This window comes from Cucurbita maxima, unplaced genomic scaffold, assembly GCF_002738345.1.
Source record: "Cucurbita maxima cultivar Rimu unplaced genomic scaffold, Cmax_1.0 Cma_Scf00022, whole genome shotgun sequence".
NCBI classification, from domain to species: domain Eukaryota; kingdom Viridiplantae; phylum Streptophyta; class Magnoliopsida; order Cucurbitales; family Cucurbitaceae; genus Cucurbita; species Cucurbita maxima.
In genome coordinates this window covers 3250972-3265155 of record NW_019272038.1, presented here as the reverse complement: position 1 = coordinate 3265155, position 14184 = coordinate 3250972, and the positions used below count along the sequence as shown (strand labels likewise).

General features: G+C 37.0%; 2 protein-coding genes across 4 annotated transcripts; one reads left to right on the top strand and one right to left on the bottom strand.

The window, feature by feature from the left end:
- Positions 1 to 4440: 4440 nt before the first annotated feature.
- LOC111496406 (CSC1-like protein RXW8) lies at positions 4441 to 9079 on the bottom strand. Of its 3 annotated transcripts, none has more exons than XM_023146824.1 (12): positions 8690 to 9079; positions 8162 to 8550; positions 7868 to 8014; positions 7715 to 7778; positions 7423 to 7632; positions 6419 to 6601; positions 6034 to 6332; positions 5682 to 5958; positions 5330 to 5608; positions 4998 to 5231; positions 4742 to 4922; positions 4441 to 4610 (listed from the first exon to the last, which is right to left on the bottom strand). In XM_023146824.1, the coding sequence occupies exons 2-12, from the start codon at positions 8440 to 8442 to the stop codon at positions 4519 to 4521; spliced, it is 2247 nt and encodes a 748-aa protein (XP_023002592.1). In that variant the 5' UTR covers positions 8443 to 8550; positions 8690 to 9079; the 3' UTR covers positions 4441 to 4518. The 3 variants fall into 3 exon arrangements, with proteins under 3 accessions (XP_023002592.1, XP_023002591.1, XP_023002593.1); XM_023146823.1 differs by having other exon boundaries at positions 8162 to 8546; positions 8690 to 9078; XM_023146825.1 differs by lacking the exon at positions 8690 to 9079 and having other exon boundaries at positions 7868 to 8037; positions 8162 to 8275.
- A 1235-nt stretch (positions 9080 to 10314) lies between these two features.
- Positions 10315 to 14145, top strand: LOC111496415 (dnaJ protein P58IPK homolog). The gene is made up of 7 exons (XM_023146838.1): positions 10315 to 10746; positions 11137 to 11178; positions 11427 to 11555; positions 13026 to 13264; positions 13496 to 13532; positions 13665 to 13722; positions 13811 to 14145. Exons 1-7 carry the CDS (start codon positions 10603 to 10605, stop codon positions 13888 to 13890), a joined length of 729 nt encoding a protein of 242 aa, XP_023002606.1. The 5' UTR covers positions 10315 to 10602; the 3' UTR covers positions 13891 to 14145.
- Positions 14146 to 14184: the final 39 nt, after the last annotated feature.

The following is a 14184-nucleotide window of genomic DNA, read 5'->3' as shown; positions in this document are numbered from 1 at the left end:
TTTTTTTTTTTTTTTTTTTTTTTTTTTTTTTTTTTTTTTTTTTTTTTTTTTTTTTTTTTTTTTTTTTTTTTTTTTTTTGTTGATTTTGAACTGATTATTATATATGAGTGTCTTTGTGTGTTAATTGGGTGCTATGATGTGTAAGTGCTTCTTAAGGGTTACAGCTAGATAGTTTAGAACTTTATTGGGATTAGCAATTTGACCTCAAGCTTTTCCCATCATGAAATCTCTCCAAATTAGGGTATGACCTATTTTGTTTCTTTGGACTTTAGAGAACATAAAGGCACTAACTTTTTCATTTTTTGTGTATATGTTGAAACTTGCTCATATTTGGTCTTCCATTTTGACAAATGGGGAAGTGTAAGAAACTGGATTTGGGGTTAGATTATAATTATTTCATAACTAGGGTTTTGACGTTACCCCTTTACCTAGGTGCACTGCGTTTTCAAAAGCTTCATGTAAGTAGTAGTCGAAATGTTGAAGAGGAGACAACTCGCTCTTGAACTTCAGATTATGTGTGTTGTGTGCTCGATCTAGCAATCTTGGATGATTGTTTTCCACTAAACTCAAGAAGAAAGAAGAGAAAAAACTTGGAGTTTGGGCATACATAACAAGTTGTTTTGACATCTAGCTCCGGCTGTACAAAAAGAAAAAGACACGAAAAATGCTGACTTGAGTAACGCAAACATTGGTGAGAATCCAATAACCCAAAAACATAAGGGTTTCTCTGCAAGATTTGTCCTCAGAGGATGAGTCAAAGCCTAAGTTCAGGTCAAAAGATGTAGTCGTTGGAGTACATGTGAATATTCCTATACTGCCCCTTGTTGTAATTTGCTCATATTGTGATTTTTAGAGTCATACGTTAGCTAAATAAAAGAAAGATCAACGGTATATAAGTAAGGAACATCAACTTATGCGAAAGGGTTATGAAACTAAATAATTGTGGCTAACCAACTCCCACGATGCCAATAAGAGCAAGAACAATAATAGGCAATGAAGCCAAAAAAAGGATGATATCCATGGCAATGGAAGGTTAAAGGTAAAGGTTAGTTGTTTGTGGTTGGTGAAAGTGTTGCAGGTGAAGCCGCCTAATGTTTATGAGTGCACATGTGGTGCGAGACTGAGTTTAAGACATATCTCTTTGGAAGGTCAAAGGAACTAAGCTAATGTGTTCTTATATTTGTCTGACTAAAAGTACCATAATTCATTCCACAGTTGTCTGTCTGCTTTTTTTAACAAATAATGTTGTTTTGTTTCCTACCCTTGACTCCCCACACTGCTTCATGTTCAATCATCATCATTTCTTCCCATTGGTTCCTTTCATACCACTTTCAAAAACCCTAATTAGCTTTTGTGTGTATGGTTTCAACAAATTCTTCCCACACGATTTTGATATTGTAATATTTTGTAATAGTTCAAGCCTATTACTATCCGCCGTTAGGAGTTATTGTCCTCTTTGAACTTTTCCTTTCGGACGTTCAAATCCACCGCTAGAAGATATTGTTCTCTTTTGACTTTCTATTTCTGACTTCCCCTGGAGGTTTTGATTTTGATCTTGTAACATTTTGTAACAGTTTAAGCTCACTACAGGGAGATATTGTCCTCTTTGGACTTTCCCTTTCAGACTTCCCCTCGAAGTTTTGATTTTGATCTTGTAATATTCCGTATTAATTCAAGGCCACTGTTAGGAGATATTGTTCTCCAGTTCTCTTTTGATTTTCCCTCACAGTTTTAAAATGTGAGTGCTAGGGAGAGGTTTCCATACCCCTAATAAGGAATGTTTCGTTCTCCTCTTCAATCGATGTGAGATCTCACAGTCCAAGCTCACCGCTAGCAAATATTATCCTTTTTGGGTTTTCCCCTCAAAGTTTTATAACGTGTATGCTACGTAGAGGTTTCCACACCACTTATAAGAAATACTTCTTTCTCCTCTCCAACCGATGTGAGATCACACATATTTTTTAAAGAAACAATATATAAAACAAATTTTTCTCCATCATTTTCGAAGCTGCAGTCTTAGATCATTAAAAAATTGTTATGCTTTAGAAAGTGTGATGTCCATGGTTGGGGAGGAAAACAAAACACTCTTTATAAGGGCGTGAAAACCTTCTCCTAACAGATGCGTTTTAAAGCTTTGAGGGGAAGTCCAAAGAGGACAATATTGGGCAGTCGTGGGTATGAGTCATTACAAAGGGTTTATAAACTCAAGTTTTTAGGGTTTGAAAGAATTTTCTACCACAATTGTGACATTGAATAATGTTGAAAAGGCTAAGCTATTGGTTTTAGCATATACAATTATTCACCCATTATCTCTTTTAGGGTTGGTCACAATCCCATTAGAGAGTTGGTAAGATTCCAAGATTCTCAAAATTAAGTTTTGATTTCATAATAATTTTATACATCAATTGTCACGATTTTGTTGCGGATGAAACTTTATAATAAAAAAAAATGTGTTATATTTACTCGAGTCTCAAAATCTTTACAAATTGTTTATAAGTTCATAACTTGCACTATCCTACTTCAATTTTTTTTTTATCAATAGCAAATAATCTAATGTATGCCATTTTTAGGCGAATTTGCTTCATTTATAAATTTAAAATATAGAAATTTTGAGCTATGTAAGGTATTAATTTATTGTTTAATTTTTTACTTTCACATATTTTATCCTATTAATAATAAAAATAATATAGAGATATTTGAAACTTAATCCAACGTTACTATACATAATCTAAGCTAAGTTGCAGTAAAAATCCACGTAAGCTCGAAATTCCGAAAATCATATATATTTAAATACATAAAACAATTCAATATATATATATATATAGATATAGATATTAAATGGATTCCGTGATTGGGGCAATATTGTAGCGCAGGATATGCCAAAACCAACGGCTAAACAACGACTTCGTAACTTTTTTTTTTTTAAATATGAAAATAATAAAATGATAATAAATTTTACAAAATATCTTTAAATTTTTTTTAGATATAGTGCAAAATAAATTTAATAAGAAAATAAAATGTATATATATTATATATAGATTTCTTGAGATTAATTAACCACTCTCCTATAGTACTCATGTAACAGCTCTGACCTAAGTTTATCGCTAATAAGATATTGTCTGTTTTGCTCCGTTACGTATTACTGTTAGCTTCATTGTTTTAAAACGTGTCTGCTAGGGAGAAGTTTTCACACCCTTATAAAGAATGTTTTGTTTCTCTTTCTAACCGATGTGGAAATTCATAACTCATAACATAAACTATTAGAGATTAACTATCACTCATAACATGTACCGCTTGATATTAATAGCTCCCATGTAGGAGTGGTAGTATGTACTAGTAGATATTAATTAACGAACTCCCATATAGTACTCATGGTGTATACCATTAGATATTAACAAACTCCCTTGTATATCTCGATGTGAACTGTTGTCCTTATTCGAACAAGTTCACGACTAAGGGATAGAGATTCTCTAATGGTTCCCACACCCAATAGCATAATTTTATTGTCTCATCTCATATCATTAATCGTAGTTCAATGACATAGTAATTTACAATGACTAATTGTAACCGTCCATGCCCACTAGTTTTGGCCCGTTATGTATCGTTGTCAGCCTCACAGTTTTAAAATGTCTGGTAAGTAGAGGTTTTCACACCCTTATAAGGAATGTTTCGTTTCCCTCTCCAACCAATTTGAGATCCCACAATCCACCCCCTTGGAGGCTCAACATACACCCTTATAAGGAATGTTTAGTTTCCCTCTCCAACCAATTTAAGATCCCACAATCCACCCCCTTGGAGGCTCAACATCCTCAATGGCACACCACTTGGCATCTGGTTTTGATACCATTTGTAACAGCTCAAGTCTACCGCTAACAGATATAGTTCGTTTTGGCCTATTACGTATCGCCGTCAGGCTCACAGGTTAAAACGCACTCATTAAGGAGAGGTTTCCACACCTTTATAAGGAATGTTTCGTTTCCCTTTCCAGCCAATTTGGAATCTCACAATCCACCCCCTTGGGGGCTCAACATCCTCGCTTGCACACCACTTGGCATTTGGTTTTTATACCATTTATAATAGCTCAAGTCCACCGCTAACAGATATAGTTCACTTTGGCCTATTACGTATCGCCATCAACCTCATGATTTTAAAACGCACCTGTTAGGAAGAGGTTCCCACACCTTTATAAGGAATGTTTCGGGGAGCCAGCGTTCTCGCTAGCATACAGTTTTGTGTCTAGCTCTAATACCATTTGTAATAGCTCAAATCCACCGTTAACAGATATTGTCCACTTTGACCCATTATTGAACTAGTTGTTGTAAAATTAGTGATTTCATGGAGTTTAGAGAAGGAAAATGAGATATGATTGGATGGAGATTTTGAAGAAAGGCATAAAAGTGATACAAACCCAGAAAATTGGTCTAAAATAATAATGAAAACAGCTTCAAATGGGATGAAAGTCCTTCAATTCAAATGGGGTTTGGAAGAAAATTTGTACATTTAACGGTAACAACCAATTTATTTATTGGTGAGTGTTGGTACGCCCAAATCACCCATATCATCTAAATGGAAAGGAGGATTCCACAAACCATGTACTTCCAATGGCTTCCCTGAATTGCAACAAAACAAACCATGGCCACAAACAAAACAAAACAAGACAAACAAAAAAACACATCACTTAACTTATCTTAACATGGTTTCTTCACGAAGGAATGACTGTCAGAAGTTGTTAGACAGTAACCTGGTTTTGCACTTTCAGTGTCGATAATGCTGTTTTCGTTGTTGTGATTACTCGAACATCCTGACGTACTCGTGTCTCGTTTAGCCAACAGTGTGAACTGGCAATACGCCGTGCGCAACTTTTTATACATCTCTTCCAGCCTACCACATTGTTCATCTTTTCTGTCCATCTCAATGAGCACCTGAAAAAACAATACCATGGTTGGTTGAACACTTGTAAGAATCAAAAAAATGTGTTCCGTTTCGTGTTCGGCTACCTCTGCAGCTGTGTTTTTGAATATTGGCCCAAATCGCTGCCTGCAATACTCGTGAAATAGGAGCGTGCCGATGATTAATGGGATTGTGAAACCTGATGCAACTGGAGATTCTTTTAGACCAAACACTCCCAGAGCAATTATTTGAGCTACTACCATAGCAAAGATGGTTGTGTTGTGAGCTATAGGCCAAAATTGTCCTCCGCTTTCGTATTTCGATACGTACACGTTGAGAATCTGAGATATATAATGTTTCAGAACAGCCATTTGTAAGGTAGCAGCCATTTTCAGTAAGAAACAGAACATGTAAGTCGGTGTTTCGAGACAGAACTGACCTGGTTTTTGTAAACGAGGTAGGCAAGAAAAAAGTAAAACAGCAAGAAGGGAGTGATCAAAGGAGCCAAGATGCAACACGTAAAGCCGAGGAAACCGAACAGGAGAATTCGAGGAACTTCCGTGTGATATGGGAACGAAAGAGTTTCGAAAAGTGGTTCGCTCTTGATTCTAAGAATCCATCTTCTGATCAAGTTGCAAGTAAGAGGAAAAAGTTGCATAACTTCACAAGACAAACTTGCCCAACCAGATGATAGAACATAAGTCAAGAAGAAACTAGCCTGCCATCAAAAAGTATGCACAATGTAACACAATCAAACAAACAAACAAACAAAGAGGGCGTTTTTATTTCACCTGTGCCGGTACCGCTTTGCCAAATGTAGCAGGTATATCCTTTACACTAAAAAAGACATTCAACGTACGAAGAATCGACCCCGTAAATACGTTAACGAAAAAGACGTTCCAGATCGTGAAGTACAAGACTTTAAGGCATGCACTCCGTTTCCGACCACTGCGAGAAATAGATCCCTCCAGGGCTGAAAACGACATCATTGTCGGTGGAACCAGATACATAAATAGAATCAATATGACGCTCGGTAAGTATCCGGTCACCAGTTCGCTCATATATTTCCTACATAACGACATGATTGAGTAAATTCCTTGTATTCATGTTTGTATGATCTCTATTTACAATATTTGCACTTACTTTTTCAAGAGGCCTTTAAGGAATGGGAATGCTTGCTGCAATTGTTCCAGCTGCGTCATGCTTTGTACGAGCGTTACAGGAAGCAAAAACACAAGCATGAATGCGGTAGCAGCAACCAGTGTTCCTATCTTTCGAATCCAAAGTTGCCGATATGGTATAGAAAGGTTTGACCAATAAACATCATGAGGTGCTGGAGCTAAGTCTGTTGCCCACGACATAGGATTTGCTGACTGAAGAGCGGTCGCAGCCATAAGCGCAGCATACCGAGTCTTGAAGAATACAAAAGCAGCTGAACATTCCTGATTTAGAAAACGAAACGTGACTAGATATTACGTAGATCCGTTTTGGAACGGTTTTTTTTATGTAAACATAACTAATCTCTGACCTTTTCTCCAGCCAACATGTCCATATCACCATATAGGTTCTTATCTGTCACACTATCATTTACACTTGGAAGAATCGCAAAAGAATTTGTTGGTCCTGCACAAAAACATCCTCCTTTGAACTTCTGACAGTGCATTTCCACCGAATTTTCCTTCATCATGTTGTACATTTTCTCTGCATCACTCTGAAAATTAACTCTGTCATGAACTTCCAAAACTGAACAAAGAAAAGCATTGAAAAGACGAATTTAAAGTTTTTTTAGAGAAATCGTTCTCGGTTCTTAGTTCTTGATAGTACAAACCGTGTTTCAAACCGTGTTTCAACCGTGTTTATCCTCAAATTCTAGTGTTTCAACATCCCAACCGTCAATAAATGATGTCAGCCCAACCTCCCTACTAGTAGATATTGCATCCTTGTCAACCTTACGGTTTTAAAATGTGTCTACTAGGGAGAGGTTTCCACACCCTTATAAGAAATGTTTTGTTCCCTTCTCCAACCAATGTGGGATCTCACAATCCACCTCCCTTGAGGGCCAACGTCCTCGCTGGCACACCGCTCAGTGTCTGGCTCTAATACCATTTGTAACATATTGTCCTCTTTGACCCATTACGTATCGCCGTTAACCTCACGGTTTTAAAACGCATCTACTAGTGAGAGGTTTTCACACCCTTACAAGGAATGTTTCGTTCCCCTCTCCAACCAATGTGGGATCTCACTGTCCTAAACTCGCTTCATCACATTCTATAATGTGCTTCAGCATATGATCCATCAGCCAATGTACGTTTTTAGTTCTCGATTTTATAAAATATGAGGCCGATCATCCTACCGGAAGTGAATTAGATGCACAGTTACGACATATTCATCTTGCTCATTCCTAATTCCAAACAAAAACTTGAGCATATAACATATGTTAATTGGTCTATATTCATATAGTAAATAGGAAATGAACCTAAAATCGATGATGAATATGCAGAATGAGTTGAAAAATATTTTGTAGATACGTACCAACAGTTTCTGAACGGTACCCGACCGATATATCATTTGGTGCGACAAGTAACCGGATTCATGGTAATTGGTGAAGAACTTCCTAACAGTTTCACTATAAGATTCGTCTGGAGACCACGGAATCGACCGGACTAAAACCGTAAAATAAGTAGGATTCATTTGAGCACCAGTGATGTAGATAAGTCTCATTTGACTTATGCTTAAGTACTCCTGCAAATAATTAGTGCAATCAAGGGCAATGCTCAATAGGAAAATCCAAAAACATGGTACATAAACATCCTGAGGAACTTACAAAGTAAAGGAGCACACAAGCCGAACAACATATGACGTATAAAGCGATACAATGGGCACAAAGCCTGATTAAGGGGAGACAAAATCAAGAGTCTGAGTTAAGAACGTAACAACAAGTTAAATGCATAAGGTAAGGAGTGTCGAGATCGCATACCACTTAGAATTTTCCTTGATGTTCTCAATGGAAAAAACATCGAGCGACTCGGAAGGTATCAGCTTGTGAGTCGTTTCTTGACCGTAATAATTTACTGGAAGCACTAGAAACAGGCAAGTGATGGCAGCAATTGAAAAAACCCGAATGCTGTACAGCAAAACAATTAGCATCTGCAGTAAGCAAAATCAGGAAACTGAAATTTGTTTCAACATACAGGAATTTGAAGTTGATTTACAAGCACATTGCAAGAACACAATGAGCTTACAACCAAATGTTATAAGAGTTGCAACCAACCTGAATATTATTATCCTGAGAAAAACCACAGAATCTAAGCCATCGAGAGCCAAAATTTCTTCCTCAGTTGTTTCCCAAGCTTTCACTATCCAACTAGGGGAAGGTACAAATCTATCAAAGCAAAAGGTTTCACAGTGTTTCAACTTTCTCGATGCAATCTTTCGACCGAAATACACCGTTATGTTGCTCGGTTGCTTTCGCAATATTGAATACAGAGAGAAAAGCACCACACAGATGCCAATATTGATACCAACTGAAGTTAGAAGCGCAGAAAATTCCATTTCACTTTACTTTCTCACGCTCCCAAATGAAATTATAAACACAAAGAATCACCCAAAACAGGGCTTCACTCAGATTGGCTTTCGATACCTTTTGTGCTCTCTTCCTGCCTACAAGAAGCAAAGAAAATTTCACTACAAGAACACCCAAAATTTCCATTCCACATAAACAAACAAGCATAATCCGACCCTTTTACGCAGAAACAGAGATAAATTACGAACAAAACCAAAAGGGGAAAGGGAAAAGTACCTGAAAAACCCGGTGAAGAACACAGCAGAAACCCTAGGAATCGATATTGGTTATGAATCGAGGATCGAATTGGGAAAACTTAGAAGTGAAAGAAAAGGGATATGAACAAATAATCACAAAACTTATACGTTATGAACAGCTTTGCTTGAACTCCAAAGATAAAAATCCAAAAAACCCTTTTCAAAAAAGAATACCCAGATCGAATCAAACCCTAAAGTCTCACCCGTTTCTTCCAAACCAACTCAAAACAGATTAAAAAATGAAAAACAGAACAGTTTGGAAGTGGGTAAGCAATTGGAATACGCTGTCCAAACGGAATGTTAGTCGACATTCGAAGGAATGCCACGTTGAATGGTAATCACACAATCGAGAAAGATCGAGCGGGGCCAACGGAAAATCCACGTGGCGGGCAATGATTAAATATTATTTACTCCGATTACAGAACCGTCCTAACTGTTGGTTGTCGGCTTCCCACGCTGTTTTATACTGCAATTGTAATCCATCCATAATTTTATAATTAGGTTTTGACACGTGGCGTCTTTTTATTGGTTGAAGCCCCATGGGTCCGGAAATGTGAGATACCGTGAATTATTTTATTAATTAATGTTGGTTTTATTTTATTAATTAATGTTGGTTTGGCTCGCCATGAACATGTGATTTAAATCATTGTTGCGTGTTAAATTAATGGAATTGCGATGGATGACTACCATGACAATAAAAAAAATTATTTTTTTAGGGAGGTGAGTTGGGGCGATCGTGAGACCGACCAACCCGGACTATCTATTTCAAATTAAAAAAATTGAGTTGGATTGACATTTTTTTAGTCGGGTCAACTCGATCAGCTAAAAACTAGGATTATACCTCAATTCAACCCTACTTTATTTTTAAGATTATTATGAAAAATAAAAAATATTGCTAGTGTGTTCTTTCTCTAGCACATATTGACTTTCGTCCCTACATCATCATAGAACTTGTAGGGGTTATCCCAGAAACTAGCTATCACCAAGTTGACTTTCGTCCATTAAAACAAGTTCATAATTAGATGTGAGTTGGCTCGCTGACTCTTCGTCCCCACATGGTTGTCCCATCATTACTATTAACCACTAAACATCAGTCATGAGACAAGATATAGCATCTAACATAACCTACGTCTTTCACTGATTCAAGACTCATTTCTCTAGCATGGTATCTATACTATATGAATCAGTCATGAATTGTTCCTAACTAACTATCGTAGCCTAATAAAAAATTAAAAAGTTGGGGAACGGTCCTTGTTCGGTCGTTCGTTCATTCATGGCCTAAGGAGATTGATATCCATATCATCATACTTGAATTTAGATATCAACTCATTTCTAACTGGTATCAATGGTCATTTAAAGACTCTTTTTAAACTTGGAGAACGTAAGGTGCTCGTAATTTTAAAACCCATGCTATACTGAATTTCTGTTTATATTAAGCACGGAACCCGTGTAACAAGCTCCACATTAGCATGCAAATTTCAAAAAAAACATCAGTAGATACATATAATAATATTACATATAAGCAATATTCAACTATAATCGACATATATTTATGAAAGAAAAAAATAATAAAAAATAGAAAATTTTAAGGGAGGGAATGAGAAAGGGAAATTAATTCTCACCTTTCATTTCTCAATTCGTTCATCTTCGTCTTCTGCTTTGAATTTGCCCTAAACCCTTCTGAATTCTCAGAGAAAGCCATTAATTAGTAGCACAAGCGAATTGAGAGGAGACGAGGGTTTGTTCCTCAAGGCGGTGCGGGGAAGGGAGAAGAGCGGAATTGAGAAGACGAGGAGGGGAGAAGGAATCCCTAAACCATGCTTTTAGGGTTTCGAATTTCACCGACATCTGCTATTAGAATCAGCTGAACGCGACTTTCAACATTCAGAGGAGATGAGTGACGACAATGGCAAATCGGATAAGGATAATCAATGGCAATCGCCAAGAGCACCGCATCAACAGAAAGAGGAGGAGGATACGAAACTCTGGGGAGTTCTTCTCTTCGGTTTGATCGGTGCCTCTGCCACCACTCTTGCCGTGAGTTCTTTTTCTCAATCTTCGTTGTTTAGCCTAGCTACTGGTGATTTAATTTTAATTCTCTTCGTTCTTGCCATGGAATTTTAAGCTTTGAGCGATTGTTTGAAAACAGAATTTGGAATAGTGATAGGCAATGTGAATCTCGATATGTAATGAAACGCGTTATTCTAATTTCATCAGTATTTGCTATTGAAATGATCATGACTGTTATCAACTGACACAATAATTCCTCCTCATTAATAACGAAGGATAAGGAATTATCTGAATCTGTATAGTTGAGTATATTTGTAGTGATAAAATAATTTTCTGGTATATTTGGAAACTAATTCCATTGACTAGTTTTTCTCCTTGGAGTTGGTGCTTAATTTGACATTGGTTGTTCTTGGGCAGGTTAGTCATCTGCGGAGAACTGTTGATTGGGTATACACTCAGGTATATGCGTTAGTACATTAATGATGCTATCTAATATTTGTTAAAACTCGTTCTTAGATCAACTGCTGCAATGTGAGGGAGAAATGGTTGATTTTGCATTTTTCACTGCTTTTAAGGCATATTTGGCATGGCTCCTATAATCATTTAAGTTAGAAACAAAGAACTTGCACAAAAGAACTGGAAAGAAAGGATTTGGCGATATACAGTTGAAATATTGTGGCTGAGTATGTAACTTTGTTGGACAAAAGTTGAGCAGGTCAAAATCATCATGGAGTGGAGGAAATGGCCGTTCTTTCCGATCATCGTTTCAGGAGGAAGCATGGAAAAGGTATAATCGTAGGCTGCAAGAGGAGTATGAAGAAGAAATGGAGAGGGTGGTAAGAATTCTCTGGCTATTTATCATTTTCTTTGTTACTTTGAATTTGAAATTTGATGAGAAGCTCTAGAGATGCTTTTTTGGCCAGAATCTTATTTGATCCTGTTGGCTAACCTCAAGTTTAGTTCTTGATTTAAGTTTCCAAATTCTCTCTCTCTCCTTCTTTATCTCTCTCTTAATGACCATGATATGGGACGCCACTTCTTGAATCATGTTAATGGCCTACCTCCTAAGAAGCATGGATACAGATACAGGCCACATACACGACACATTTGGACATTGTGACGTGTCATTTTTTAGAAGTTTAGGATAATGACCGAGGAAATACATGTTTATAAAAGTAAACAATTTTTAAAATATATATAATTTTTATACAATAATGAAATTCAAAGTCTGTTATATATTTATATGCTTAAGAAAATGAGTTTGATGTATTTCGATCCTAAAATTTATGATTTTTTTTCTCCTATATCATTATGTGTCGATTTGGTGTGCTTAACAAATGTTGGTTATGTGTCTAAAAAATTTGGACCTATCTTGACTTTGTCAACTAGAGTCTTAACACATGTCTATTGTGCTAATAAATGTGCAACAAGTGTTATAGTATCCAAGTGTATTTAGATCAGGATATGAAATCCAGATTCGGCACCTAATGATTCCGACATTCCTTTATATCTTCCGCAACATGATCATGTTACCTACCTGTCTTGAATTGCTTCTAAGAGTAAAGACTATCCCCACAAATCAACAAGGGTCTTTTTAGCATGATTTGTCTTCACTCACATGCTTCTTAGAAAAATCCCTAGAAGGTCACCTAACATAAAATTACTCCAAACCAAACACGCTTAACTTTGAAGTTCTATGATTGAGTCATCGAAAAGAAAGTTGTACCTTGTTGGTATGACTAGTAGCTATCCATTCTTTTTGGCATTTCTTAGTCATCATATTTTCAGTATCACTCTCATTCAAAAGTGATATCGGTTCATTGATTTATGCCTCATTTACTTGAACGTCACATGCTCACCAACTGCCGTCTTGGTTTGTCCTCGCACCACCTCCTACTAGGAGAGATTCTGCTTTGATACCATCTATTTCAATCATCAATCATTAGGAGTATTTGTCGAACGTGGACACTAGTCAAACTTAAGTGTCAATGCTTCTTGGCCTGCCTCTAATCCCCCACGATGGTTTGCCCACTCACGGCCAGTTCCAGGAGGAAACAAATGTTTAAGTTATTTAGTATTCAGCATATGATTTGAACACTGGACTCTGAAGCCATCTCAAACAGTCCAAGCCGCTAGTAATAGTGTCATGGCACTTTTGGGATTCAAAGCTTTCAAATTCTTTATCTCACCATGACGTATTTTATCCTCTTCGCAACCTTTATTTTATTTCTTTCTCACTGTGGATTCTCGATACCTCGTCATTTTGTTTTTTGTCTTACTGGATCTCACTGCCCTGTTTGATTTAGGAGCGTATAAGGCGCATGCAGAATGTATTCAACCGAGAGAGGAACAAATACAAGAGAGGTTACGAAAGCTGGAGAGAGAATGATCCTGGTGCATATCATCAGCATCACCAGCGAGATGATTGGTATTGGAAGGCCGAGACATTTTACAGAGAGCAACAAAGTAATAATCATAGGGAAACTCCAAGAGTCAGAACAAGTTACTTGTTATCTCATCATTACACAGTTTTGGGTCTCGACAGGTGAATTTACTGTTTGATAACATTGCTTACAATTAAAATACGTATAGTTTTTCCTTCCCGGTCCGATTTTGGTGAGGATTAAACCTGGGACTGTTCCTCTTTTCGCATATTGAGACGTTCGTTGTATGGTCACCTTCCATTCGCTGGACCCTGGAATAGTTTTATGGTCTGATGGATTTAGTTTCAATTGTCTGTGTTAAAAGTGACATCTTATCTTAATTTCTGCTACAGGTGTCGAAAAACACCTTACACAGATGCTGAGATTAAGGTATGTTTAATTCTAGTTCATTTAAGCTCCTCCTATGTTATTGTACTAGAGTCGAAGCTTTTGCTGTCGGTTTCAATGAAGTATTTTATTATTCAAGTCCTGGGTTGTGAATTGAACTATTCATGATCACAGACAGCATTCCAATCCAAGGCGAAGCAGTTTCATCCAGATCAGAACCAGGATAATAAAGGTACCATGGAAGATAATCATACTTTCTTTTTCTAATATTCATCTTCATTTTCTACTCTAGCTAGCTTCTTATGATCATTGTTTTGCAGAGGCTGCTGAGGCCAAGTTCAAAGAGGTGATGACATCTTATGACGCCATAAAGTTAGAAAGAAAGAGCAGTAGAGCGTAAGACAGACTAACTGCACGTCTAGTCGTCGGTGGAACCATTTTTAACAGTATGAGATATTTTATTGGCTTTTTGCTAGAACACCCCTCCCCCGAGTTTGTTAGTATAGTAAAGCAAAAAATAAGATTGGGTCAGCCATGTATTATTAATATTTGATTTCGTAGGAGCGTGATATCACGCAGAAATGGCAAAGCTGTACGTTTTACTTGATATATTGTATTTTCACTAGAAGCCGGTCCATAATTAAATGATGGTTTAACATCAACGACGTTGTCATCGTACACCTTCCTTCTGTAT

What these genes read in the sequence shown, in the direction of transcription:
- LOC111496406 (XM_023146824.1), bottom strand. Translation starts at nt 8,442, where the DNA reads ATGGAATTTTCTGCGCTTCTAACTTCAGTTGGTATCAATATTGGCATC. An exon ending in CTCAGGATAATAATATTCAG is followed by an intron (nt 8,015 to 8,161) that starts GTTGGTTGCAAC and finishes TTTGCTGTACAG; the next exon opens with CATTCGGGTTTTTTCAATTG. An exon ending in ACCTCGTTTACAAAAACCAG is followed by an intron (nt 5,232 to 5,329) that starts GTCAGTTCTGTC and finishes TATATATCTCAG; the next exon opens with ATTCTCAACGTGTACGTATC.
- LOC111496415 (XM_023146838.1), top strand. Translation starts at nt 10,603, where the DNA reads ATGAGTGACGACAATGGCAAATCGGATAAGGATAATCAATGGCAATCG. An exon ending in CCTCTGCCACCACTCTTGCC is followed by an intron (nt 10,747 to 11,136) that starts GTGAGTTCTTTT and finishes GTTCTTGGGCAG; the next exon opens with GTTAGTCATCTGCGGAGAAC. An exon ending in ACAGTTTTGGGTCTCGACAG is followed by an intron (nt 13,265 to 13,495) that starts GTGAATTTACTG and finishes TTTCTGCTACAG; the next exon opens with GTGTCGAAAAACACCTTACA.